This window comes from Mus caroli, chromosome 5 (genome assembly GCF_900094665.2).
Source record: "Mus caroli chromosome 5, CAROLI_EIJ_v1.1, whole genome shotgun sequence".
Taxonomy (NCBI): Eukaryota; Metazoa; Chordata; class Mammalia; order Rodentia; family Muridae; genus Mus; species Mus caroli.
The window spans coordinates 143,257,779-143,285,280 of NC_034574.1; the positions used below are offsets into that span (position 1 = coordinate 143,257,779).

General features: G+C 43.4%; 1 protein-coding gene across 1 annotated transcript in view; it reads left to right on the forward strand.

Moving 5' to 3' along the window:
- Nucleotides 1-27,502, forward strand: part of B3glct (beta 3-glucosyltransferase) — an 84,565-nt gene that overhangs the window by 25,617 nt on the left and 31,446 nt on the right. The window contains exons 4-7 of the mRNA XM_021163494.2: nt 5,866-5,975; nt 22,062-22,138; nt 23,343-23,454; nt 26,529-26,665. Coding sequence (XP_021019153.1) covers nt 5,866-5,975; nt 22,062-22,138; nt 23,343-23,454; nt 26,529-26,665 — 436 coding nt within the window. The remainder of the gene's footprint in view (nt 1-5,865; nt 5,976-22,061; nt 22,139-23,342; nt 23,455-26,528; nt 26,666-27,502) is intronic.

Sequence of the window (27,502 nt, forward strand, 5' to 3'; positions counted from 1 at the left end):
CACACAAAGATCTACCTATTCCTGCCTCCTGAGTTCTGGAATTAAAAATATGCACCACCACCACCCCCCAGACCCAGCAAGGAATGTGTTTGTGTGTATTTGTTATAAGTCGTATAGACTAGCAAGGTGGATTTTCCTTTTTGGCTATACTTATGAGGTATGTTTTGTTGTTTTCGGCTATCCTAAAGCTTGCCCTCATGTAGACCTTGGGAGAATATGCCCATGGCTTTTGATCTGTGTGAAGTATTTTCTGGTCCATCCGTTCATTTTTATTGGTCGACAAACGCTGCCTATCATTTAGAGTCATGGACATGTTAGCTGACGGCAGACTATAGTGAGTTTAGAAAAGAGCACTAAAGCTTGCAGGAAAGAGGGGACTCACCTCTCGCAGCTCTGTCGCCTGCCCGGGGCAGCAGAGTCAGAAGGTTGGGTGGCATGCGGGAGAAGGCTGCGCGGCATGCTGGAGATCAGCGCTGGGTTCCGGACTCAGCCAGAGCTCGACTCACCCAGGGAGTGCTCAGGTTGTAGGCAGAAAAAAGTTTTCTTATTTCAGATGTAAAGAACTGAACGGTAGGTAGGTGTGCACTCCTACCGGCAACAAACTAGATCAATGTGGTTCTTTTCCAGAGGTTAACCTATCATTCATCATCCACCAGTCCCTTTTCCTTTATCCGTCCCCACACCCCATGCCTCATGTCCCAGATAACTCTCACGTATATATCTGTCCCCAGGACGGTATCCCCCTGGGAAGGCACTGACGCCTCCGGTTCCATGTGGCTCCCGATGCCTTTTCCAGTTTGAAGCCATAGTTCTGGCATCTTAGCATGCATATAAATCCTTCATGGTCTGAGTTGGCTGAGCCGCCCACAGTCTAACTTCATCACCGGAAGTGTTTCCTGACTCCTGCTGGCATGGGGATTCTGCAGAGATAAGGCCGACTGTGGCTCTTTAGTACCCCCCCCCCTTCTTCCATGGCTACTGTCCTCTGTGTACCACTGTGCAGGAAGCTACAGCCCTTCGGAAGGAATGCAGCAGGTCCCTCTATGACCTGGCCCCACTGTCTTCTGTGCTCCCATATCACCCATGAGCGACTCTGGCTTTTCACCCAGTTCTGTGTGGTCCAGGTCAGGCCTTGGCTCCGCACCGGGCTCTGATGCTTCCGTGGACGTTTCGTGCTCCCGACCCTGAGCAGGTTACTCAAGATGCAGACCGAATGCACAGAGAACATAATCCTAGTTCACGGGAAAGGAAGGGCTAGTATGATCTCAGCTATGTGAGAAAGTCAAGGAAGAACACGACTCACACAGCGGAGGTGCCTGAAAGGGGAAGAATTTGCTTTCGTTTTTCTAGAACAGTCTTTTTCCCTGCGTGGAGAATCTGTTGCCTGGGGAGGCAGAACAGTGACTGCTTTGCTGAGCTGTAGAGCTCAGGGCTGCTACGGTGGTGAGCATAGGATTAGCCTTTTGACAGGTGGATTGTTGTAGTGCAGCATCTATTAGGAAATAATTTGGACTTATGAGACGCTGTAAGGACTAATGCAAGGATGCCCACGTATACACCATCTAGGTTAAGAAGGAAAACATTACTCAGAGAACGGGAAGCTTTTATGCCATATCCCCAGTTATGTTTGTCACCCATGGAATCTTTTATGCTTTTAAGTGACACATATGCAGTGTGTAATCGGGTAGCTTTTATTGTAAATTTTGCACAAGCTAGAGATACCCAGAGAGAGGAAGCATCAGCTGAAGAACTGTCTTTATCAGATTGGTTTGTGGGAATGTCTATGGGCCATTTTCTTGACTGCTAACTGGCTGTGAAAGGCCTGGCCCACTGTGGGCGGTGTCTGGGCTGTGTAAGAAGCCAGCCTGAGCAAGCGAGGGAGAGCCAGCCACTAAGCAGTGTCTCTCCATGGTCTCTGCATCAGTTCCTGCCTCCAGGTTCCTGCCCTGAGTTCTTGCCCTGGCTTCCCCTGAAGATAGCTTGTAACCTGTAAGCCAAATTAACCCTTTCCTCCACTTGTTGGTCTTGGTTATGATGTTTATCACAGCAACAGGTAAATTCAAACAGTATTATCTAAATGGTGTGTATTTCTGCTTATAATTTGTGATTTTCCTTTTTTTTTTGTATTTTGGCAGTATAATAACATTCTACCTATGAGATTAGAATATCTAGATTTATACATGTAGTCTTAGTTACTGTTTTAATTAATTAGTGATAGCTAATTAGTCCCATGCTAGTTGGTTTCTATTATGTAGTATTCTGGTTTATATCTGTTGCTTCCAGTTTTTCTTTCCACATGCTTTCTTAAGGATGATTGGGGGGGGGGTTCATCTCACTAGGAAATGCATCTTCAATTTAATTAAAATTTGGAAGCAAATCCCCCTAAGCTTATTTATTATTCCATTCCTTTGTTTTTACTATTTAAAATAATTTATTTTATGGGTATGAATGTTTTGACTGCATGTATGTTTGTGCATCATGTGTGTGCAGTGCCCAAAGAGGCCAGAAGAGGGCGTCAGATCCCTTAGAACTGGAGTTATAGATGGCTTTGAGCTTTTACATGTGTGCTGGGAACTGAACCCAGGTCCTCTGCAAGAATAACAAGTGCTCTTAACCACTGAGCCATCACTCCAGCCCCTATTTCATGCTTAACAAAAAGCCATTTTTTAATTCATTTTTTTTTATTTATTTTTTATTTTTTTATTTTTTTAAATATTTTTATTACATATTTTCCTCAATTACATTTCCAATGCTATCCCAAAAGTCCCCCATAGNGCCCCCCACTTCCCTACCCACCCATTCCCATTCTTTTGGCCCTGGCATTCCCCTATATTGGGGCATATAAAGTTTGCAAGTCCAATGGGCCTCTCTTTCCATTGATGGCCGACTAGGCCATCTTTCGATACATATGCAGCTAGAGACAANANCTCCNGGGTTCTGGTTAGTACATCATGTTGTTCCAACAATAGGGTTGCAGATCCNTTTAGCTCCTTGGGTACTTTCTCTAGCTTCTCCATTGGGAGCCCTGTGATACATCCAATAGCTGACTGTGAACATCCACTCCTGTGTTTGCTAGGCCCCGGCATCGTCTCAAAAAGCCATTTTTATAATTGGGCCTTTGATATGTTAGTTTATACCAGTGTTTTTCAACCTGTGGGTTGCTACTCCTTTGGAGGGTCAAATGACCCCTTCACAAGGGCAGCATATCAGATATCCTGCATATCAGATATTACGATTCATAACAGTAGCAACACTACAGTTATCAAGTAGCAATGAAATAATTCTATGGTTTGGGAGTTCACTACAGCATGAGGAACTGTGTTAAAGGGTCACAGCATTAGGAAGCCTGAGGACCACTGGTTTTTTTTTTTTTTTAATATTTATATTACAGGTAGATCAAAGATAATGTTTTGCTTGAGAAAGAAGACTCCCTTTTAACCTTATCCCTGTGCTCAATATACGGAGCCAAAAGCCAGCTTAGAATAGAACATATACATGAAATGTTCCTATTCATATAGACAAGAAAAGGAACTAGGTCATATTCAGTAGGTTGTTCAGAATTTCTTTTTATAAAAATATTTATTGAATTTTATTTAGTCAAAGAGCATTTCTGATTATTTTTAGGACCTAGCTGGCTCCCTGTGGAACGATCAGTTGTGTGACTATTAGAACAAGGGAAGAAATGAACATAACACTAGAATCAAATGGAATGATGACCCCCCCCCAAAACAAACAAACAAACAAACAAACAAACAAACAGTAAAATACAATGAAAGTTGAGTTAGCATCCTTGGTCTGAAATGTTAAAGATGGAGGCCTCTGGTAGCAGGAGGGACCTGCTGCATTGATTTGTTATAAACCCTGCTGGAGACCACAGATGATATCTCACTGTACCCTGGCTCCATGTGTTTCTTAGTTCCAGTTTCAGATGAGGAGGCCTGATGTGTTTCTCCCGACAGTGACCTGAGCGTGGGTTTTGCGGGGGTGGGTGGTGTGGGAGGTGGGTGAGGGGTGGAGTTGTGAAAGGCTGGCTGTATTGAGGTGCGTCCTGCACTCGGTGTGCTGTGGGGCACTGTCTTCTGTGCAACCCTCACAGCTAGCTGGATTAGCTGTGGCTAGTTTCCTGGAGATAACACACAATCCAGGCAAGTGCCTTGCTTGCAGCCTTACTTATTTGAAAATTCTATGACCTCATGGGACATAGACAGGTATCACTGTAAAAGTTCCTCTGGAACATTCTTGAAAAGTTCCTCTGGAACATTCTTGAAATATTCATTTGCTAAGTTCTTGTAGCTTAGATATTGCATGTTTTCTTAAAATCTACATATTGCAGGCTTGGTCACCAGCCCACAGCACTGTCAGGAAATGATGAAGCTGTGAAGAGGGGAGAGACTAGGTGATTTGGGGCCATGTCCTCGAAGGGACTCATGCTGGAATGCTGGCCTCTGTGCCTTTCTTTGTCTCCTAGGCTTCAGTGAGGTGAATAGTCCCTGTGTTGCTTTGTGCCCCTGTGACCACAGTTCTTAGCAGAAACAGTTCACAGGAGGGAAGGTTTATCTGGGCTTCTCCCTTTACATTTCAGTCAGTCTGGCTGAAGGCTGAGGGTATTCTTTGAGGCGGGACTAAGCAGAGTCGCCTCACATCACAGCCAATCAGAAAGCAGAATGTGAGCCAGGAGCCAGGAGTCAAGCAGCAATAATTGTCAAAGACCCCATTGACCTGCTTCTGCAACCAGGCCTAACACGATCTGAAAGGTTCCGAAAGTTCCCACAGCAGCCCACAATAGCACTGGCCGCTGGGACCAAGCTTTCCAAATGAGCCTGTGAGGGACATTTCAGATTCGAGACACAATAGGCGCCACTCACCACTTTGCCTTCCATGAAGCTTGCAGAAGATGGCAGGGCTAAGTGAGCATGTGTTGGGACCACCAAAACGTGAGCCAAAGGAGACGTTTCCTTCATATGAATTGATTGTGCCAAGCTTTTGTTATGTAACAAGATGGTTCACAAGGTGATGCTGTCTTCAGGGTTGACTTCTGAAGGATGTGGGGGGAGATCTCCTGGTTCCTCCTTGGCTTGCAGATAGCAATTCTTGTGTTTTCACCCTGTCTTTGCCCTGAGTATTTAAATTGTAGTTCCCCTACCTCTGTAATGACACTAGTTATACTGGGATAGGAGTCTTCATAATGACCCCAGGTTAGCCTGATGAATCTGGAAGAGTTTTGAACAAGATCATGTTCTGAGGGCTACAGCTCAGCATACATCTTTGGTGGCAGGCACAGTTCATACCATAGTGCAGTGTACGATTGTGTTGGGACTGTTGGAAGGACACTGGATGGAGTGGCGGTTTATTTTGCAGAAGGAAGGAGACCTATAGTTTGTTATTAAAGTTGTGTCTAGTGCGGTGAGCTTGTTTGCTTGACACCTCTAGGAAGGAAGTTTTGGATGTGGCTTTAAAGGTAGAAAAGATTTTGGCTTTAGAGTTATAGAAATAAAAAAATTCCAGGGTTGGTGACATGGCTCAGTGGCTAAGAACACTGGCTACTTTAAGAACACTGGCTGCTCTTGCAGAGGACCTGAATTTAGTTTTCAGCACCCACGTGGTGGCTCACAACTGTTGTTAACTCTAGTTCCAGGGGCTCTGACACCCCCTTCTGGCCTCTGTGGGTACCACACACACGAGGCACATATACACATGCAGGCAAAATACCCATACACATAAAGTTTCTAAAAGTGTAGATTTTTCCCCTTCAGGTTCTAGTGCTTGAAATTTTGCCTTATAACTGTGGTCTTATGCTGATGTTCAAGTTTATTTTAATCACTGTTAAAAAAAAAAACTTGAGAAGTTTTTCTTTGTTTGTTTTAGACTTAAAAGAAATCGTGTTTGTCATCCAGAGTCAAAGTAATTCCTTTCATGCCAAGAGAGCAGAACAGTTGAAAAGAAGCATCTTAAAGCAGGCTGCAAATCTGACACAGGTACGTAGAGATGCCCACAGGTATCTAGGGCTAATTATGTATATATTGAGATATTTATGGTTTTCTGAATCTATAGAAAAATCAATTTTATTTAGGTGAGACTAACTCTTGGGACTCACTATACTTATTTAAGGTTGATTATTGCTAAAAATGTTCTCTCGTGTTACATATATATTTAAATATGAGTTATGGAACTGTATAGGGCTACTGTGGCTTTGTCATAACTGTTACTCTAAAACAGAAGAAATGATATTTTAAAAGAAGTAGGGATAATTAACATGCAAACTTTTGGCGACACGTTCTAAGGCGATTTTCATGTTGAAATAACATTCTCATTAATCTTAGTGTAGTGCACCCTCTACGAGTCTCTTAATCCGTGTTTTTCTTTTTAACTGGGTACCATTAATTGAACCTTTGATCTGATTTATAGTGTAATATCCCAGAAGGATTATGGAGAGAAGAAAATAAACAAATATAGCTGCATGCTAACGACATCTGAAAGAGGTGTGAGCTGCAGCTCAGGGTGTTCTGAACGATGCAGGTGCTTTGAACGAGGAAGCTCTGCCTTCTTATATGACACTCCTTTGATTTGATGAGAATACAGCCCTGTACCTGACATGGCTGTTAGTCATCAGTGGATGGGGTTAACTGGGAGGATATGCTGGGCCAAGGCCTGATGGGTGTCCTGGCAAGGCACTGAGAGGCCCAATAGTTTATGTATGTCTCAGAATAGCACATGGTTTTAAAGTCAGCAGTTATGCCGGGTATTTTCCATCTATTATTTTCAATCACAGTTAAGTTGGGGAGCTGAGGCTGTAGATAAGGGGTCTGCTCTCTGTTCATAGATACTTTCTCCTTCTTCTTCTCCCATCTTCCACCTCTCTACTTTCTCCTTCTTCTTCTCCCATCTTCCACCTCTCTCCCTTCTCCTCCCTTCTTCCTTCTTCTCTTCCTCTTTCTATTTCTTCTTCTCCTTCTTCCTTTGAGACAGTGAGAACTATGTGGCCCAGGCTGGCCTACAGAGAGATCCTTGTGCCTCTGCTTCCTGATTGCTGGAATTAAAGGTGCGCATCAACATGGCTGAAAGATATTTTTTCTTTATGAAGCCCAGACACACACACACATGCACATGCACACACACAAACACACAAAGAGAGGCATGCAAATATATGTGCATATATATGTAAATATGCATACACACATATATGGAAATGCTGTATACATACACATGTGGATATATATGTATATACATGCATACACACACACGCACAAAGTGTGGCATGAAAATATATGTGCATATATATGTAAATATGCATACACATATATATGCAAATGCTGCATACATATATATGTGGATATATATGTATATACACACACACACACACACACACACACACACACACAGAAGGTACTGTTTGACTTCTTTTGGGGCTTTGGCCGCTGGATTCTTAGCACTGATTCTAGGCTACAGGGGAGGGTGGCTCGAGGCTCCCATAGACCCAGCAGTTGTGATCAGGAATGGAGACTGTGAGCCCCTTTACATCTCTGGTAATTTAGTTCTGTGTCTGGGAATTGAGCATTGGCATCCTGCACATGAGACACATGTGTGTTCTCTCACTGAGCTTCATGCCCAGCTCTGAGAGAGAGAGAGAGAGAGAGAGAGAGAGAGAGAGAGAGAGAGAGAGAGAGAGATAAAGAGAGAGAGAGAGAGAACCCAGCAGAACAGTGGTGACCTTCCACCATTCCTCTGTGTGTGTATGTGTATATATGTATATATGTGCGTGTATGTGAATAGTGTATGTGAATACATGCATGTGTATGTATATATATGTGTGTGCATATACATGTTTGTGTATATATAGGTGTCTATATATGTGTATGTATATGTATGTGTATATATGTGTATATATGTATATGAATATTTGTGTGTATATGTGTGTGTATGTGTTTGTTTGTATACATTCATGTGTATATGTGTATGTAGCACAGGTGTCTGTATATATGCGTATAACTGTGTTTATGTGTGTGCCTGAGTGTACATTTGGGCCTGTGTGTGTGTTTGGCCAGAGGGTAACCTTGGTGTAGTTCCTGGGCAGTCTGTCCTCCTCTTCCTTTCTTCCATCCCTCCTTCGCACCCTCTCTTCCTCTCTATTTCCTCTCTCCCTCCTTTCTTTCCTTCTTTTGTGACAGGATCTCTCAGGGGCCTGGAGCTCATCCAGTAGCCCAAGAAGGCTAACCTGACTGGCTGCTGGGCCTCAGGATGCCCTCGTTCCTAGTTTTCCTCTCAGTACCGGGGCTTCAGATGCATTCTGCCATGGCAGTTTTTACCTGGGTGCTGGAGATCTGAAGTCAGGTCCTCCTGCTTGAATGATGAGCACTTTCATACTTGATGCCCCTTGTGGCCCCTGAGGGTAACTGCACGAGTGTGTGCACATACCCGTTTATGTGCACACATTGATGGTATAGGGGTGAGTGAATGCTGCCTTCCAAGTCCCGGGGTTATGGGCAGGTGTCGCCATACTTGGGCTCTCTGTACCAACTTAACCTATGGTTGTAAGCCACTCCTTCCTGCTCCTACTTCTGTATCATGTTCAAACCTGTTATATCTTGAACAAACCTGTTGTACCTTGTACAAACCTGTTGTATTTGCTTTGTTCTGTGTTATTATCGTTACCCATTTATCTTTCTCCTCCACAGATGTTAAAGGCAGAGAACAGGTTGAATTCCATTAATTTCTGATCACTCAGAACCAAGCTGTGTTTGTGTGACTTACCCTGAGTCCCCCACATTCACTCTTTTTTCTGAATGGCTTTCTTTTCTGTTGTAAAAGAGGTTTCTTTTATTTTAAAAGCAAGTGACAGAAAAGATTATTTAATTTTATGTGTATGAACATTTTTGTCTGCATGTATGTCTATACCACATGCACACAGTCCAGAGGCCAGAAGAGGGCGTCAGATCCCCTGAAACTGGAGTTACAGATGGTTGAGAGCCCTCATGTAGGTGCTGGGAACTGAACCCCGCTCTTCTGCAAGAGGAGCCAGTGCTCTTAATTGCTGAGCCATCTCTCTAGCCCACAAATGAATATCTCAAGGACACAGTTCAGTCACATCAGGCATATTCTCGTATCTCCAGAGCTTGTTTATTTAATAAAACTAATACTGTGAACCTTAAAACAACTCCCTGCTCTCCTTTTCTGTAGCCCCAAGTGACCTCCACTTAACTTCCAGTCTCTGTATGCAACTGCTATGAATGGCCTATAGGGAGACGATTCTTAGAGTAATCGTCATTTTCTGACTGGCTTGTTTTACTTACCTATGTTTTAAAAGTTCCTTTGTTCAAAAAGAATAGCCAGGAGCCAGGGAGATGGCTTAGAGGCTAAGAGCACTGGCTGCTCTTCTAGAGGACCTGGGTTTGGTTCCTAGGATCTACATAGAGACGCATAACTGTCTCTAACTCCATTCCCAGTGGATTTAACACCTACTTCTGGCCTCTGTGGGCACGCATGTCTATGAATCACACACATACAGTCATGTATTTAATTCATAGATACACAGGCAGGCAGAAAACACATATACATTAAAAATAAAATGAAACCAAACTAAAACGCGTAGCTATCAGTGTTTTTGTTCAGGCTAGTGACATTAGTCTAGTGTAATGGAGTTTATCACCATCTGTAGATATCCTGTCCCTGGAGTTCTGACTGGCATTCCACCACAGCCTCTTCATGGCAGCCCTTGTCCCTGTGTTTATCTGTCCCATGCTCACACACTAGAGTGAGGCAGGGCTCACCTTTACTTTTCTTGTGTCCCTGACCCCCTAGTACCTGGATGGGATGCCAAATACAATATTAGAGACTGTGTTCATCGATGTACGATCACAGCGTTTCACATTTAGAAGTGGCTCCTTTTGTCCGAAGCGTTTGGCTCCTCTAGCCCCGTTGCTTCTCTTTAGTTCTAAAGTTTATATTTAATTTGTGTGTGTGTTTTTTTCATTTACATCCTCAGTGAGTTAGGAGCCCGCTGGCCACTAGGTGGCGATATTGGTTTTACATTTAAAGAGGTATAGTTACCCCGGGGGGCCCCTGAATTTAATTTCTGTGATAGTAAATAGAATCTAAAGTGATAAAGAGACACCCCCTCCTCTGACTATAAGATCAACTGTTACTGTTACCCTGACATTTCTTCCCCGCTGGGGCTCAGCTGTGAATGCTGTAGTAGGGAGGGCAGATCTGTAATGCTCAGACTTAATTTGCCGAGGAACGCTGGAGTGTGGTGTATGCCTCAGGCTGGTTCAAACGTGGATTAACAAGGCTTTGTCAATCAAAAGATTGCAGAATTTGCAGCTATGCTTGGTCCTGGATCTTTTTCTCTTTATGTAGCATTTTATCTCTCATACGGGATTAAAACTTTGGTTTAATTCCGTGAATGGCACTTCAGAGATTTAAAAATAGTTGATAGCTAGCATCGGGTCTGTAGACAGTTCTCGAGGGGCGGGGCAGGGACGAGATACTTTGCCTTGGGACTCCATGAGCACTTAGAGAAGGCCATCTTGTGAGAATTAATAGCTGAGTTGTACCAATCAAGCAAGGAAACCTCGCCTTGTGGAGTAGGGACGCTCCCTCGTTGGAATCAAACTGTTTCAAGGAACTGACATCCTTTTGGGACCGCGTTGGCAGCTCAGCCTGCCTCGGAGCTGTGATAGCAGAAGAGGGAAAAGCTGTCAGTCTCGCTGGAGCTGTGGTGGGCGCTTGCAAGGACCACAGATAAGGGGCCCTCAGTGCGTCTGTCTGTAGATTCGCCTTCTGAGAGCGTTCCTAAAAGTTGCCCCGTGAGGGGCGATCAGCAGTTAGCGTTTATCATTTGAATATTTATCTGATAGCTGGAAATATCTGTGCCTCCCACAGTAGCAGATTCCCAGAAACTGCTGTTTATTTATTCATTACCCCTGTCAGGTTGCACGCTTCTCTGAAGCCTGCCCAAAAAAAAAAAAAAAAAAAAAAAAAAAAAAAAAAAAAAAAAAATCAAGGCACAAAAAATGGAAGCAGTTCTGTGATTAGCGGCTCCTTCTAGCTTCTCTTGGCGTTACCTGGGCCTGTTTTGCCTCAAGGTGCTAAAACTGTGTCTTATTAAAAGCACAAACATTTCCCTCCCATTTTTTCAGTTGGAATAAGAAACAGACACCTGTGCCAGCTCTATGTGAAATTTAGTAGTGTGCTCTGAGTGGCTGCAGGAGGAGGGAAACCATTTTTTCCTTGTGTTCTAGAACATTCCCACGTGTAATGAAGTTTGACATGCAAGCCAATAGTCACTTTGAAATTTCTGATTTTTAAGCATCATTTTCTTTTTCTAATCAGTGAATTATCAGGTTTTCCCAAGTGTTATTTTATATGCTGGCTGCTGCTGTAGCTTGCCCTGGTGTGAAGGGTCACGGAGGAACCTAGAAGAGGGATATTCTGTCTCTTTTAATTACTTAAAGGCAGATGGTAACTGTTGGATACTGTGCGTGACAGTCATTAGGTGGAGACTGGAAGTATAGGGCATACACATTACTGTACCCACGCAGCCGGAGTCTGTAGACAACCCACAGGCTTGTGAAAACCATGATGTCTGTGTACCGCCATTTAAGAAGCACCACCCTGTGTGGTATTGCTCCTGGTATTGTACCAGTTTTGCCTGTGAGGCTGGAGATGCGGGAGGGCTGAGACTTTTGAGAAATTAGGTCACAAAGAGAGGGAAAAATCACCTGGAGGATATGTATTTAGAACAGAGTTCTGGAAGGCAAGAATGGAAATTTTCAGAAAGGTATATTCTGGGATGCCTGGTGGGGTCTGGAAGTCGAACAGTCGTCCTTGTGGGGTACAGCAAGCGCGTGTGCTGGGGGCCAACTAGGACCTAGCCTTTTAGGTTAGGCTGGAGGGAGAGGAATGTTGGGGCGTCGGGTACCACGGCTGATGAAATATGAGGTCCCTGACTTTGAGGGACATGGAAGAAGGCAGATTTTGAAGGAATGCCATTTCTCCTATAGCTTGCTTGCCTGCCTACTTTCTCTGTCTGTCTGCCTGCCTCTCTGTCTCTGTCTCTCTGTCTCTTGCTCTCTCTCTTTAAAGAGGGGCGCAGATGCGCGGGCGCGGGCATAGGCGAGGAGTTAAACGAAGAACCGCACAGAAGCGTTTGTGCGGGCAGCTTTCCTAGTCAATCAGGCACCTGAGTTGATTTCTTTTTAAATGCCTGTTAGGTCCATAGCATCTGGCTGCCAATTATGGCTTGACTTTTGTTTTTTGAACCTGGCACAATTCCTTCTCAAAGGGATTACTCGTGTTGAGTCCTTTTCTTGTTTGTTACAGCTATGTTGGGGCATACAAAGGGAGATTGTTATTATCTGAGTCCTCTTTTTTTTTTAACCTTCCGGAATGTGGAATCCAGTTACAGCTGTCCTGCCTAAAGTGATGGAAACCGGAGGGGTTTCACTGTAAGATGAAGTCGAAAGAACAAAAGAAAAGGAGACAGAACGCCCCATGACATCATGCTTAGTGTGTTCCAGTCAAGCAAGGGTCCAGGCACCTTCAGTAGAGGCTACGATGAGAATATTCATTACATCTAGCACAAGGAAAAGGTCATGGTAGACGGGGTCAAGGAAGTTACTGTGAGAGGTCAGGGCAGGGCCGGGGAGGAGCAGAGGGCGAAGCTTAGAATAATGCTTCAGACTAAAGAACGGGCTGAACAGTGGACAAGATAGACTTCCGTTTCTCCAGGTAACCCACCAGTAGAGAGCGCACCTGCTACTGCGAGGTGCTTGATCTGGGTCAGGGCTGATTCTGCTCTCAGGCACGGTGGAGCTGTGCCAGGTTCGTCCCAGCCCCCTCCCCTCACTCCTATCCACCCATACAGCTTCAGATTCCATGTCCTTCTATTGTGGGGAGACTAAGCCTCATTTAAAACCTGGCAGAGCCCTGGCCTTACCAATAAATTATTCCTTTGCTTGTTCACAGAACAGAAAGTTTTGGAAATTGTCTTTTTTTTTTTTTTTTCTGGAGCCGAGTTATTTAGGCCTTGGCTCATTAGATTAAAACAACCCCCATCTCCATAAAACAAGCCCGGCAGGCTGGCACAGTCTGGCTCCAAGAAGCCGGAGAAAGATGGCCTCACACTTCCTAATTTTAGAAATTTATTTTATTGGCAGGGGGACCATGTGAGGTACTTCATTAGAGGGTTAGTGTTGAGAATGAGCAGTGCCATTTTATTGCCTAGGAATTTGGCTTTTTTTTTTTTTTGGGACACAGTCTTACTGTGTAGCCCTGGCTGGCCTGGAACTCACTGAGTAGACTTCAAACTCAGAGATCCACCCACCTTTGCCTCCAGAGGGCTGGGAGTAAAGGCATGGACCACCATTCCTGGCTTTCATCAGCTTTTTGATGTTAGCGCTATACTTCCTTTTGAGATAGAAACAGGTGGGTGCTTGTTTAATTACTCAAAACCCTTTCTTTTGGGTAGAGGTTGATAGATGTTAATAAGATGTTCAACATATAAAGTCTTTTTAAAAATGAAACTGGAGAATTTATTATATTGCTATTGAGTAAGAAATTATCCATTCATTTATTGAATATTTATTATTTAGTTTATGAATATCTATTAGTAAATTATTTTGCACACTATAATATATAATAAATATTATTATTAATAAGTATTTATTTTTTTGCAAGTACCTGGGCAAAATATCCCAGGAGAAAATAGGATTTTTAAAAAATAAATTCTTTTTTTTAAAAAGATTTATTTATTTAATGTGTATGAGTACACTGTCGCTCCCTTCAGACACACCAGAAGAGGGCATCAGATTCCATTACAGATGGGAATTGAACTCAGGACCTCTGGAAGAGCAGTCAGTGCTCTTAACCGCTGAACCACCTCTCCAGCCCTAATATAAGTTTTTTTTTTTTCACTAAAGTAACTATTTTTTCTTGATACACAGCTAGGATTCTTAGAAGCATCCTTGATTTATTTTTTGTGTTTGTATCTGATGCGTTTTTGCTGTGCTGTGTGCACACAGAGCTCAGCGGTCACTGGAGTCAGTTCTCTCCTTCCATCATGTGGGTCCCAGGGATTGAACTCGGCTCATGAACCTTGCTGCAAGCACCTCTGCCTCCTGAGCCGTCCCAGCAGCTCAGAAACATCTGTTATATATGTGCCTTTATCCAGCGTATTCTCTGCAGCACAGGGACTAGGACAATGTGACTCAAGGCAGGGGTTGCGTGCCTAGGAGGCCATCTTGTTGTGCATGTTTGTTGTGCACTTTTGGCTGACCAGAATGGGAAGTATTAGCAGCCCTAGATGCCTGCTCTGTGTGAGTCTGGAGAAACCTGGGTCTTCGTTATTGTTCTTATTTGCCTTCTAGTGCCGTGATTAAATATTGTGACCAAAAAAACAGTGTAGGAGAAGATAGGGTTTCCTTGGCTTATGTTTCACAGTCCATCATTGAGGGAAGCCAAGGCAGGAATTTTTAAGCAGGAACTTGAAGGAGAACCCATGGAGGAACACTGTCTGTTTCCTTATACAACCCAAACCTGCCTGCCTAGGGTTGTTGCCACCCACAGTGGACTGGCTCCTCCTACATCGATGAGGCCCTTGATTGTATCTCTGTAGTCAGGCCTGGTGTGTATCTGTGACCTTTTTATGCTGTGGCAAAACACCACGACCAAAGCATCTTATGAAAGACAGGGATCTTATGGGCATAGGATTCTGGAGGGGTTGAGTCCTTGTTGGTGAAACTGCGTGGCCAGCAGGTGACAAGCAGCAGGCATGGTGGCTGGAGCAGCAAGCTGAGAGCTCACATTTTGATATAGGAGTACAAAAATGAGGAATGAGGGGGGACTCGGGGAGGGAGGAGGGAAGGGAGGGCGGGGCACAGAGAGAGGGAGGGAAGGAGGGAGGGAGCACTGAGCAAGGGGTGGGGTGTGGGGGCTGGGGAGGTGGGAGGCTGAGGGGGTGGGGAGGGCGGACAGAGGGAAAGAGGGAGAGGAGGGAGGGCATACTAAGGGACTGAAGGAGAGAGAGAGAGAGAGAGAGAGAGAGAGAGAGAGAGAACCGGAGAGGTAGAGAGAGAGATAAGAGGGTGAGAGAACACTGGGAATGGATGGAGAATTAGAAACCGCAGAGCTGGCCTCTAATGACGTACTTCCTACTGCAAGGCCAATCTAGACGTCCCCGAACATCACCGCCAACAACTGGGAACCAAGTCTTAGATATCTGAGCTCACAGGGAACATTCTTATCTCATTCAAACCATCATACCTGGGTCATAGCAGATGCTCAAAATAGACTAACACCACAGTTATATGTATGAATAGTTATTAACTGCTTGGCATGTAGTAACTGACTTATTCTCTCTGGCTATTGTGTTAGGTCATTACAAGAAATAACAGGCCCACAGCGAGTTCAGGGACTGTACTGAAGGTCACATGGCTGAGGAAAAAAAAAAAAAAAGCTAAGATTCACATGGGACTACTTGGCCTCCAGAAATCAGGTCTTTAAACACCAGGGTTTACTGCTTTTATGCGAAAATGATTAGTTAAAATATATATGTGCTATAAAAATATATTTAGTAGTTGAGTTCAAAGCACGTCACTTATAAATAAAATTTATAATGCTGTAATACATTTTTTTCGATAAAAACAGTTAATGATTAAGACAGGTATATGGAATATGTATATATAATATATATACACACACATGCACATACTTGGGTTCTTGGAAAGACTATTAGTATAGTGTCACTCATGATAGTCTAACCTATAAATGAATACTGTATTTTAAAGGTTATAAATCTGTCTCATATATGTTCCAAGAATATCATATGGCCCTATTATGATAATAAGAACATATCTCTTGCAGAAGGAGTTATAATAGTAAGCAGATGTGATTTTTTTTTTTGACCTTTTTTTCAAGACAGGGTTTCTCTGTGTAGCCCTGGCTGTCCTAGAACTCACTCTGTAGACCAGGCTCTACCTGCCTCTACCTCCCAAGTGCTAGGATTAAAGGCATGTGCTACCAGGTCTAGTATGAATTTTCATTATTGTTTACTTGTGGGCCTAACAGCTCAGTTCAGTGCCCAAGGGCTACACGAGAGCTGGTGTTAGATTTCAGGCTCTTAGCATATTTACCTGATGCCTGTAAATGTCTTGATGTTGCTGTCTGACCCTGCATGTGGGGGCTGCAGAGTGGGGTGAGGAGACTATAAAGTCTTGTTCTTCAAAGCCTAGTTTAGAAGATGAAGGTGAGGGCAAATCACAAGGGCTGAGAAATATCTATGGACAAAGAGAGACCAAGAGCTGGAGAGATGGTTCAGTGGTTAGAGCACTGGCTGCTCTTGCAGAGGACCCAGGTTCAGTTCCCAGCTCACATGGGGGCTCACAGCCATCTGTAACTCCAGTTCCAGAGATCCAACGCCCTCTTCTGGCTTCTGAAGGCTTTTGCAAGCATGTGGCACATAATGCATACATGTAAAGTAGACTTTTGAAAGGAGAGGCAGGTAGCAGTTGAATTAAATCATTGAATGCTTTTCCAGACCGTGGCAGAAAGACGGGAGTGATGCAAAGCTAAATTTGCGAAACGATTGAAATTATTTACAACAATTTAAATGTTCACTGTTTTGATGTGTGTTCATATGCCAGCTTCTTCATTTGTCCTGTTAGTATCTCTAGACATCAAGTCTTCATGGTTCTCTGTGTTGACGTTAGCAGTCTCAGGCTGGCTGTGTAGCTCAGTGGTAGAGCTATATGTTCTCAGTATAGGCAGAAACCCTAGCACCACAAACCCAAACCAAACAGATGACTAAGTCGTTTGTCAGCTGTGACACTGCACCAAGACCCCTTTCCTAATGAAGCCAATGAATATGAACGTGTGCTGGGACCCACTCTCAAGTTAGATAGCTGGCTTTGCGTTTGTTTGCTTTCTGTAATCATTAGCTGCTTTAACTATGAGCCTTGCAACAAAAGAGTTCAAAGGAAGCCCTGATGCAAAACTCAGGGGGGCATCTTCAAAGAGATTATGGTGTCCTGGAAGGGAGGAGGCAGAAGTGGGCTTTGATTCAACACAGGGGTCACATTGACAGGTTAAGAGTACTGTGATCAGCCTTTGGGGTCCCCAAACCCTTTCATTTACCCACGTTTGATCAGCTGCATTTCTAATCCCTTTATGCTTCTGTTGTAGCCCTCTCTCCCCATCTGCACACATTTGCATGTCGCCTTTTAGATTTGAAACAGCAGCGTGGCTGGGGGCCAGGTATCTGTAGATTGTGGGAGAGCCTCTACAGTCCTCAGAATATCCCTCGGTAAAGACAATACAGCATTTTCCTTTTCTTTTTGATTTTGTATTTGGAAATTCTCTTTCCCTCCCTCCTCTTCCTCTTCCTCTTCCTCCTGTTCCTCTTTCTCCTGTTCTTCTTCCTTTTCCTTCCCCTCCTATCTTCTCATAGGCTTGGTACTCACTGTGTACCCCAGGCTTGAATTGGTAGCAATCCTTCTGCCTCCAACTTTTTGTGAGCTAGGATTGCAGGCATGAGTCACCAATGGCTGTCAACAATGGATCTTCTGTGTGTGTGTGTGTGTGTGTGTGTGTGTGTGTGTGTGTGTGTGTGCGTGCGTGTGTGCACGTGCGTGCTTGTGGGTGTGTGTGCATGTGGGCTCATTTATGGATACACACACCTCTGTAGGCCTGAGGAGGTTGTGAGGTACCGGCCCTCTTGCACTGTTTTACTCCTTGAAGACAGGGTCTCCCACTGAACCTGGAGCTTACTAGGCAGCCACCTCCGGTGGTCCTCGTGGTCCTCTTGTCTCTGCTCTCCGCATTGTTGAGGAAAGGCGTGCCCAGCCGTGCTGGGCTTTTATAAGTGTTCTGCAGATCAAGCTCAGGTTCAAGCTTGGTGAGCACACCGATCCACTGAGCCATTTTCCCAGAGTCTCTCTTTGTTTTTTTTTGTTTGTTTGTTTTTTGTTTTGTTTTGTTTGTTTGTTTTTTAATATTTTTTTCCACTTTTTTTTTTGTTTTTTGTTTTTTTTTTTGTTTTGTTTTTTTCGAGACAGGGTTTCTCTGTATAGCCCTGGCTGTCCTGGAACTCACTTTGTAGACCAGGCTGGCCTCGAACTCAGAAATCCGCCTGCCTCTGCCTCCCGAGTGCTGGGATTAAAGGCGTGCGCCACGACGCCCGGCTTCCTCTTTCTTTTTAAAATTTTACTTTTCAGTGATGAGGAACAAATCCAGGGCTTTCGTTCTCCTAGGTGAGAGGACCAGTCCTCCCCTCAGTAGCATCTCTGGCTAGGATAAAAAAAAAAGCCCTCTTTCCAACAGCTTATTAAAAAACATTTGTTTTACAAGGTAGTGGTGGTGCACATGTTTAGGAGGCAGAGGCAGGTGGATCTCTGTGCATTGGAAGCCAGCCTGGTCTACAGAACAAGTCCCAGGATAGTCAAGGCTACACAAAGAAACCCTGTCTCAAAACGAAACAAAGTAACAACAAAAAGCTTTAAAAGTAGCAGCAACCACAAACCCCCAAGATTTGTTTTTGTGTAAAGGTGTCATAGAGCTGGTGACATAGCACCTTTAAAGGCAGTCTAAATCTTATAGTGATGGATTAAACATAAATAATTTTATAGAATATCTTATCGTGGCCTTTTAAAACAATTCATTTAATTTAGTATAACTGTGCCTGCAGTGTGTGTGTGTGTGTGTGTGTGTGTGTGTGTGTATGTGTGGGTGTAGTTGGTTCTTTCCTTCTACCTTTATGTGGGCTCTGGGTCTTGAACTCTGGTCTCCAGGCTTCAGCAGCAATCACCTTTACCCACTGAACCCTCTCACTAGCCCCTGTTGCAACTTTTAATAATGTAGACGTGGCATACACCTGATCGTGAGATAAGAATAAAACCTCTTAGGCATTTTGGCTAGACTAGACTAATATTTCTCTATAATTAAAATGAACTTGGCTTGCTCTACCATCAGTGAAGACGAGGTTTCTGAGTGTAGCAGCTGGAACCTGCTTGCCATTTTTGAGCATACATTTAGGAAACTGTAATCAACAAGATACATGTTTATTAAATACTTAAGATATACAGAGGCACGAAACAAAGACAGCGACCTGGCCCTTCTTATAGTCACAGTAGAAGCAGATAGGAAACATGCCAAACAATTCAGTGAACAAAACACAGTGAAGCCAGGAATAGGTTTGGCCTCCTGTTAGTCCACAGAATCTATTTCAGAAGATGATTTGACTTCTTTCTTTGTGCCGACTAAACTCTTCTTGTATTTGTATTGTGGTAGAAGTCATTCATAAGCTGGTTGTCTAGGCTCTACCAGCAAAGTGTTCTTGCTGTTGGCACGGAAGCCTGGTGGTACCCGTTGATGTCAAACATGTGATGTGGAATACGGATTCACAAGTGAAAATTTGTGGAGCATTCGACTCCTCTTGTGTTGGTTCGAATGAAAATGACCCCCAGAGGCTCAGATGTGAGAATCCTTGGTCCCCAGTTGGTGGAACTGTTAGGCAAGGATTAGCAGGCTTGTGGGTTTGTCACCAAGGGTGGCTTTGAGGATTCAAAAGCCCACTCCATTCCCAGTAAGCACTTTCTGCCCTGTGGTTTTGTCTCAAGATGTGAACTTAAACTACTGCCACATTGTCAGGCTTGCATGCCCCTTGCCATGCTCCCCACCATGGTTGTTGTGGACCCTCTGATACTAGTAAGCCCCAAATAAATACTCTATTCTACAAGTAACCTTGGTAATAATGTCTTGTTTGGTTGTGTTTTGTTTTTCGAGACAGGGTTTTTCTGTGTACCCCTGGCTGTCCTGGAACTCACTTTGTAAACCAGGCTGGCCTCGAACTCAGAAATCTGCCTGCCTCTGCCTCCCAAGTGCTGGGATTAAAGGCGTGTGCCACCACCACCCAGCTGGTAATAATGTCTAATCATAATAGAAAAGCAACAAAGATAGAAGTTGGAACCAGGAATGGGGTTGAACCAATAGACATATGTACTGAGTAGCATAAACACAAATAAAGAATTTTCTTTTATAAGTTGCTTTGGTCATCATCTTAAAATAGCAATAGAAACAGAAGACATGGGCTGGAGAGCCGACTTAGTGATTAACAGCACTGACTGCTCTTCCAGAGGTCCCAAGTTCAAGTCCCAGCAACCACATGATGGCTCACAACCACCTGTCATGGGTTCCAGTGCCGTCAGAAGATAGCTACAGTGTAAATAAAATAAATAAAATAAAATCTTTAAAAAAGAAAAAGAAAAGGGAAGGAAGACACACTGCAATTTAAAAGAAAGACAATAAACAATATCATCCTATTGTAACTTTACTGAAGGCCTTTGGAAGCAGGCAGCTCATCATTATGACACTGCAAAACGAACTTGGTCACTTTCTGGTTGATTCAGTCTTAGCTTTATCATAGGGATCAGACCAGTTTCCACTGGGATAGTACTCTTTATCATGATTTTAACAGCTACGTGATGACTCATTTGCCCTTGCTTACTGTCTCAAGATTTTAACAGTATTTGCTATACATCTTCTTAATTCACATTAACATGCAAATATAATCATTTCTGTATTATGAAAATATTAAAATCATTTTTATACATGATTTTGCTCTTATATAATCATTCCTGAATATATATGCTTATGTGTATGCATTACAAATTTTAAAAGGGGATGAGAATTTGTAACATAATTCAGCAGCAACAGTAGAGAGGCCCTGGATTATTGATTATCTTAGATAACTTAATTCGCCTTTGGGCTGGCTTTATTCTGAGCATGTCACATTGTTTGTCTGATCTAACTATTGATTTACAAATTTGTACATAAAAATTGGAACAAATACCACATAGAAGAAGGAAATGAAGGGAATTTGATATCCAGAGGAGGCAGTTTGTGTTAAAACCCACCTATAGTCAATGATAAATGTGAATAGACTGGAATAGTAGTGTGGAATTGAAATTATTTGGGGACCATGTATCTCAAATGCAGTGTGTGTTGGTGATGTGGTAAGTGTGGCTGCCCTCGTAGCATCTCAGATGTTCAGAATTCATTCTTAAATTCTTTGTTAGCAACCACTATGAATTCATTTTCCCAGCTAAGACACAATAGGAGACACAATAATGTCTGTTATAGGAAAAAGGGTCAAACATGTGAGATGTGAAATTCTGACTTTTGGCTCTCCCAACGACTTGAAATACAGCAAAATAGCAGAGTGATTTCAAGCTGATATGTGCAGCCTTGAGATCACTGTGCTTGTCTGTATTCCTGTGTATTTCTGTAGCCACGGTGCTTTATTTATTTTTATTTCTTTAAAGATTTTTTTATTTATTATATGTAAGTACACTGTAGCTGTCTTCAGACGCACCAGAAGAGGGCGTCAGATCTCATTAAGGATGGGTTGTGAGCCACCATGTGGTTGCTGGGATTTGAACTCAGGACCTTCGGAAGAGCAGTCAGTGCTCTTAACTGCTGAGCCATCTCTCCAGTCCCACGGTACTTTATTTTAAGGCTCTTTTGGTTCCTTCCGTGTTTATCCATTGGTAGGCCTTTCAGGAAGCCATTCCCATTATTTGAGTAGTTATGGATGATATTTCTAGGATCTAGACTTAGGGTGTAGTTTCTATGGTGCAAAATACCTTCACAGATATTTCTGGGTGCTTTGAACAAAGATTTGGCTCACAGAATGGACATTGTTTAGACAACAGGGTTTCAGAGACCACGTTATGCTTACAATTGTGTACAAGTTTTGTTTGTGCCTCTGAGTTATTCCTGATAAGCAACCCCAGGGTCTTCCCTCCCTGATTACATTTGTAAATCTCCAATTAACTCCTCATATTGGCCTTGGGCATTTGTGGGGTAGGGGTGGGGTTGGGGGTAGGGGTAGGGGGGTGGGAGTTAGTTGAGTTCCGCTGAGAAACTTCAGTGCAGTGGCCTCGGGGCACCCTGGGAAACACAGCAGAGCCAAGGATGGGTAGATAGCTCACTGATGTGCATCAGACAACAGTGCCTCTTTGCATTTTTTGGAGGCTATTCTGACTTTTCCTCTTTGGTCATCATGTTTTCAGGATCTCCCTAGAGTCCTCCTTCTCCATCAGTTGGCAAAGCAGGAAGGTGCTTGGACCATCCTTCCCTTGTTACCGCAGTAGGTACCTTTAACACCAACCATGTCAATCATTGGCATTTGGGCCCCTACACTCTTGTACTTCTTAGGAAGGTTTTTCAGACTATTAAGGAGTTGTATGTTTCCTGAGATGGTAAATGGATTACACTTGAGTTTTATGTTTTGTGATTACTGTATGAACTAGATTTTTTTTCCATGACTGGTTCTTACTTATAATTAGTTTTTGCTTACTTTCTTTTAAAAAAATGATTTATTTTAGTTTATGGGTATGAGTGTTTGCCTGCTTATGTATATGTGCACTACCTGCATGCAGTACACGCAGAGGCCAGAAGAGGGCATTGGATCCCCTGGAACTGGAGTTACAGATGGCTGTGAGCTGTGATGTGGGTGCTGGGAATTGAACCCAGGTCCTCTACAAGACCAGTCAGTCCTCTAAGCTACCTTTCCAACCCCAAAGTTTTCTATTTTTAGGTGTCTTTCTTTCTTTCTCTCTTTCTCTCTTTCTCTCTCGCTTTCTCTCTTTCTCTCTTTCTCTCTTTCTCTCTCTCTCTCTTTCTCTCTCTCTCTCTTTCTCTCTTCCTTTCTTTTAAAAATATTTATTTATTATATATATATATGAGTATACTGTAGCTGTACAGATGGTTGTGAGCCATCATGTGATTGCTGGAAATTGAACTCAGGACCTCTGCTCGCTCTGGGCCCCACTTGCTCCAGCCCCTGCTCCCTCCAGCCCAAAGATTTATTTATTATTATATGTAAGTAAACTGTAGATGTCCTCAGACATACCACAGAAGAAGGTGTCAGATCTCATTATGGATGGTTGTGAACCAGCATGTGGTTGCTGGGATTTGAACTTAGGACCTTTGGCAGAGCAGTCAGTGCTCTTAACCACTGAGCCATCTCTCCAGCCTAGTGTGTTTCTTTCTTAAATGACCAAATGCTCCAAACTTACACTTGAAATTGTTCTTCTAAACTGTTGTTACTATGAGAAGAAGGAATTATGAGAACTCTCACCATCTAGAGACTGGTAGTCCCTGTATTTCTTCTCAGTCGAGCTGAGATACATAGTGAGAGTATGTGGAGTGCACACAGCAGACACCTTGCCTTAAGCTTAACATCCACCATCTCCTAGATGCTGGCTTAAACCTTACTGCAAACTCCTCTCCTGTCTTATATAGAATATGTACTGTGAATCCATATGCCATAACCCATTTCTTCCCATCAGCTTTTCTGTAACATACAGCAAGAATTCAGCATGGATTTTCTTCTGTGAAGAAGAGACGAGAATACAAGTCCCCGGACTCCTAGAGACACTCAGACGATATGACCCATCTAAGGTGTGTATGACTTCAAAACCTGGCTTTGACTTGAGGGACAATGATTCAGAGAAAATGGGATTTCCATTAAGAAATATTTGAAATAATAGCTTGATCTTGGAAAGTGTTGTGGTGAAATTCTCTGCGGTTTACAGCCTACAGAGAACATAAACCATTCTCTGTGAAAAAAAGTGTATTTATTTGTGTTGACAATGTAAAGAAGTGAAAACCATAGCAAAGGCAGTAACAGCAGCAGCAGCAGCAGCAAACAACAACAACAACAGCAGCAGCAGCAGTGCCTTTGTAGAATCGTAGACCAATTTTCTACAGGAATAAAATTAAATTGGCTGTTTTCCTTATCAGAAAAGGGCACATATACAACACACAGAAGTGTTTTTATTTATTTATGTTTTATTTTATCTTACATGTAGGGATGTTTTGCATGCTTGTATGTATGTGTGTGTAACTATGTCTGTGGAATACAGGCCATGTGTGTTGGTGTAGAAATAAGAGCTGGCCAACACTCGTCAACAGACCGCTTTGCAAACAGCACGGTCCACCAGTGTAATAAACCCCAGTGGTTTTGGTGGGTGTTGAGTGTTGAAGCATCTGTTGTGGCTTCTTTCCGTTGATTTCTGAGAAGCCACAGATGTAACTGGATGGGAAGCCCATTAGGTAGGAGAAGGGATACAAACGTGGTTACCGCATTCCTCCCAGCCGGTGCCAGCCCCAGCTATGGCCTGTGTTGTTGCTGCGTTTTGAGGCTTTTGTATTTCCTTCTGACTTGTGGGAGACCCCTAAATCTTATCATCCTTTCGAATGTTGGGGTTGCGGCCCCTTTCCCAGTGTCCGCTTCACCCGGAGACCATCGCCTCATTACCCGTGGTTCTAATTCTGCAGGGGAGATGGTGACTCATGGAGACTCTTTAATGAAATCAGGATGATTGATAGATGGAGAAGTTCAAAGGGAGTTCATGAGAAGCAAGTTCAGATCGGAGGCGAAAGGAGATGTGTGCGCCTTCCCTTTCTGAACTCTGTTGTATGGAGAAAATAAAATCTAAGATGTTTTATTTCTTTTGAAGGTAGCATGACGGAATACAGATTACATAATGTTGAGGTCAGTTCAAACCAGCGGGGCTCCCCCCCCTCCTCTACTGTTTGAAATCTTAGGAGAAAAAGAAGGTCAATGCTGACACAAAGAAGGCACACTGAAATAAATAACTGTGCCATGCACTGGGAACTGACTGGGCATTTTGATTCTGATACTGGCCTCCTCACGGTCTTCCAGGCGTCTGTGCCAATGCAATCTTAGGTCCTCGTTCAGTGTTTTAAATGTATAAATGTAACAGTTATTGAAGCAGTTGATCTTAATTCACACGCCTCCTTAGCTGGTTTCTATAAATCTCCTATATCTTCTTTGAGCTTTTCCACCCCATAGTATGCCTTTAACATCTGAATAGCTGATAAGGCATATTAACTTTGATTTATTTTTAAAAGCAATGAGGCACAGTGCTAGTTATGAGTAGTCCTTGTGGAATATCATTGGTTATTTTTCCAATTACATCTATCTTATTGTTGTTCTTTCCACGGAGCTACTAAGAAAGCCATTCATTCTGAAGGAAGAGGTATGATTCTTTCCAGAGTCTCCATTGAGTCCTTCCTTAAAATAGTTTATGACCTCAATAAAAATATGAATAGGCAGTCCTATGTACTTTATAATAGCTGGACACTGTAATTAGGAGATAAAATATGATATGTTTTGCGTCAAAGAGTGTTGGCACGGAAGGTTCCGGTGGGGAAAGCTCTTTGAGAAGGGATGGGGAGGTTAGAAGAATAGGGCTTCCGGGTCTGGGATCAGCTCTTCCGTTCCCTCCTGACACCTCCAGCGGCCGTGTGAGTTTTTCTTGTGTTTGCCTTTTCTTAGTGCCTGTGGAGGTCTGAGCCAGGCCGTCCTGTTGTGGTTGGCTGTGGATGCTTTTCATTGCACGTTGAACACAGACAGCATTCCTCTAGTATGAGAAGCCCGACCTGGTCCATTTGCCTTTTTTCCTATCAGGTTCCCTGCACCTACTGTGTGCCAGACATGTGGGACTTGCTCATCATTGATGATTTTAGTCCCTTAACTGCATTCACTGTTCTTCCTCAAAATTTCCCCCTCTCCCCCAAAGTGAGGTTCTTGATATTATTTCACCGCTGTTGTTTGTCTTTGTTGTTTCTCTCTCTTTCCAGGGCAGGCTCCGCCCACCCCCATCCCCCACCCTCTGGTCCGTTGCTGTGCCTCCTTTTCTTTCTATCCCCCTTCAATTGTACAAGCTGCATCCCTGATCGTCGTAGGCTCTTGATAAGTATGGAGGGAATGAATGAATAAATGAATGAGTGGATGAATATAACTCTGGAAGGAAATTCTCAAAGGTTTATTTTAAACCTCTGTGGTTGGAGCTGGAGAGATGGCTCAGGGGTTAAGAGCACTGGCTGCTCTTACAAAAGACCCATGCTTGAACCCCATGCACCCCCATGATGGCTTACAGGCCATTTACTCCAATTTCAGGAGATCCGATGCCCTCTTCTGGCCATTACACACATGTGGTGCATAGACAGACATGCAGACAAAAACCTTATTCACAGAAAATATAAATAAGTCTTTTATAAGAAACTCTGTGGTTTCCTTTGCCTTAATATTCTTATGTGGAATATTCTATAAAAAATACCTCTCAGGCTGGAGAAAGGGGTAAAGACACCTGTAGCCAAACCTGACTGTGTTTGAATGCTAGGACCCACAACTGTCCTCTTACACACACACAATCTAAATAATAACACAATTTAAAATAAAGAACAATTCTTATATTTATGGTATAATGATGCTAGTATTTTGTTCACACCAATGATCTGATCTTGAGTTGCTTCTTAACTATAAAGAATGTGATAGATTTATTATCATACTTGCGTTAATTATATTTTCATTTAGATTCTACAGAAACATAACTCATGTTTAACTTCATCTCCCAAGATATTTAGTTGGCTAATTCTGCTGCTACAACTTTGCCTTACAATCAAGTGGCTTTTCCAGAATTACGTTTTATCTCTTTATTTAACAGGAATGGTTTTTAGGAAAAGCACTGTATGACGAAGAATCGACGATCATCCACCATTACGCCTTCTCTGAGAACCCAACAGTCTTTAAATATCCTGACTTTGCTGCTGGCTGGGCCCTTAGCATCCCGCTGGTGAACAAGTAAGGGTTCAGTAGACGCTTTGTGGAGTGTGTGTTATTTCACCGACTTTGGAAACGGATGGCTCATGGGTTCTCCGAGGTGGTCTGAAGGACTGGGAAAAGGGACAGAGAGCCAGACAGGAGAGGAGGCAGGGTCCCTTACAAAGCCCCTCAGACAGACCATTCCCCTCTTTCTACTTCCTAGGAGTTTCTGGCAAAATGAAGTGACTAATAAGTCATGAGACTGAGGGAGAGGACCAAAGGGGCAGAAAACTTGGAGGAATCATGTGACTCTCGGGGGGTGGGTTTGGAGAGGATGCTAATTAAGGAAATGAATATGCAGATGTAGCTTGGGCCGGGCTCAGGCCCGCTGCTGAAAACTCTCTGGGCAATGGTGTCTGTCCTGTGTGTAGAACTGCAGCTGGGCCCTACATAGCTGTAAGGAGTGTGTAGGTATGAAAGACCCACAACGTGAGGACTCCCCCACGTTCTGACTGAGGAGAGGTGACACCCCAAATCATTCAGGAGAAACGATCTTGATATAAACAGCAAGAGGACTTTTATTTCAAGAGTGCTCTTGGGCGCAGGGGTAGAGGGCCCTGAGTAGCTGGGTAAAGGGGTATTTAAAGGAAGAAACCACAACTCAAGGGGGTGGGGAGGGCGTTGTTGGAAAATACCAAAAATTCCAGTTAAGAGTCACGAGGAAGTGCAAGGTCACAAGAGTCACAAGGAATACCTGGTAATTTTGCTGGGTTATTTCTCAAGACAGTTTCTATGAGCCCCTAAGCACATTTGCATAGCGGGTTCCATGAATAGTCAGGGTGGTCCTTTTTGAACAAACACTCCCTGAACCCAGGA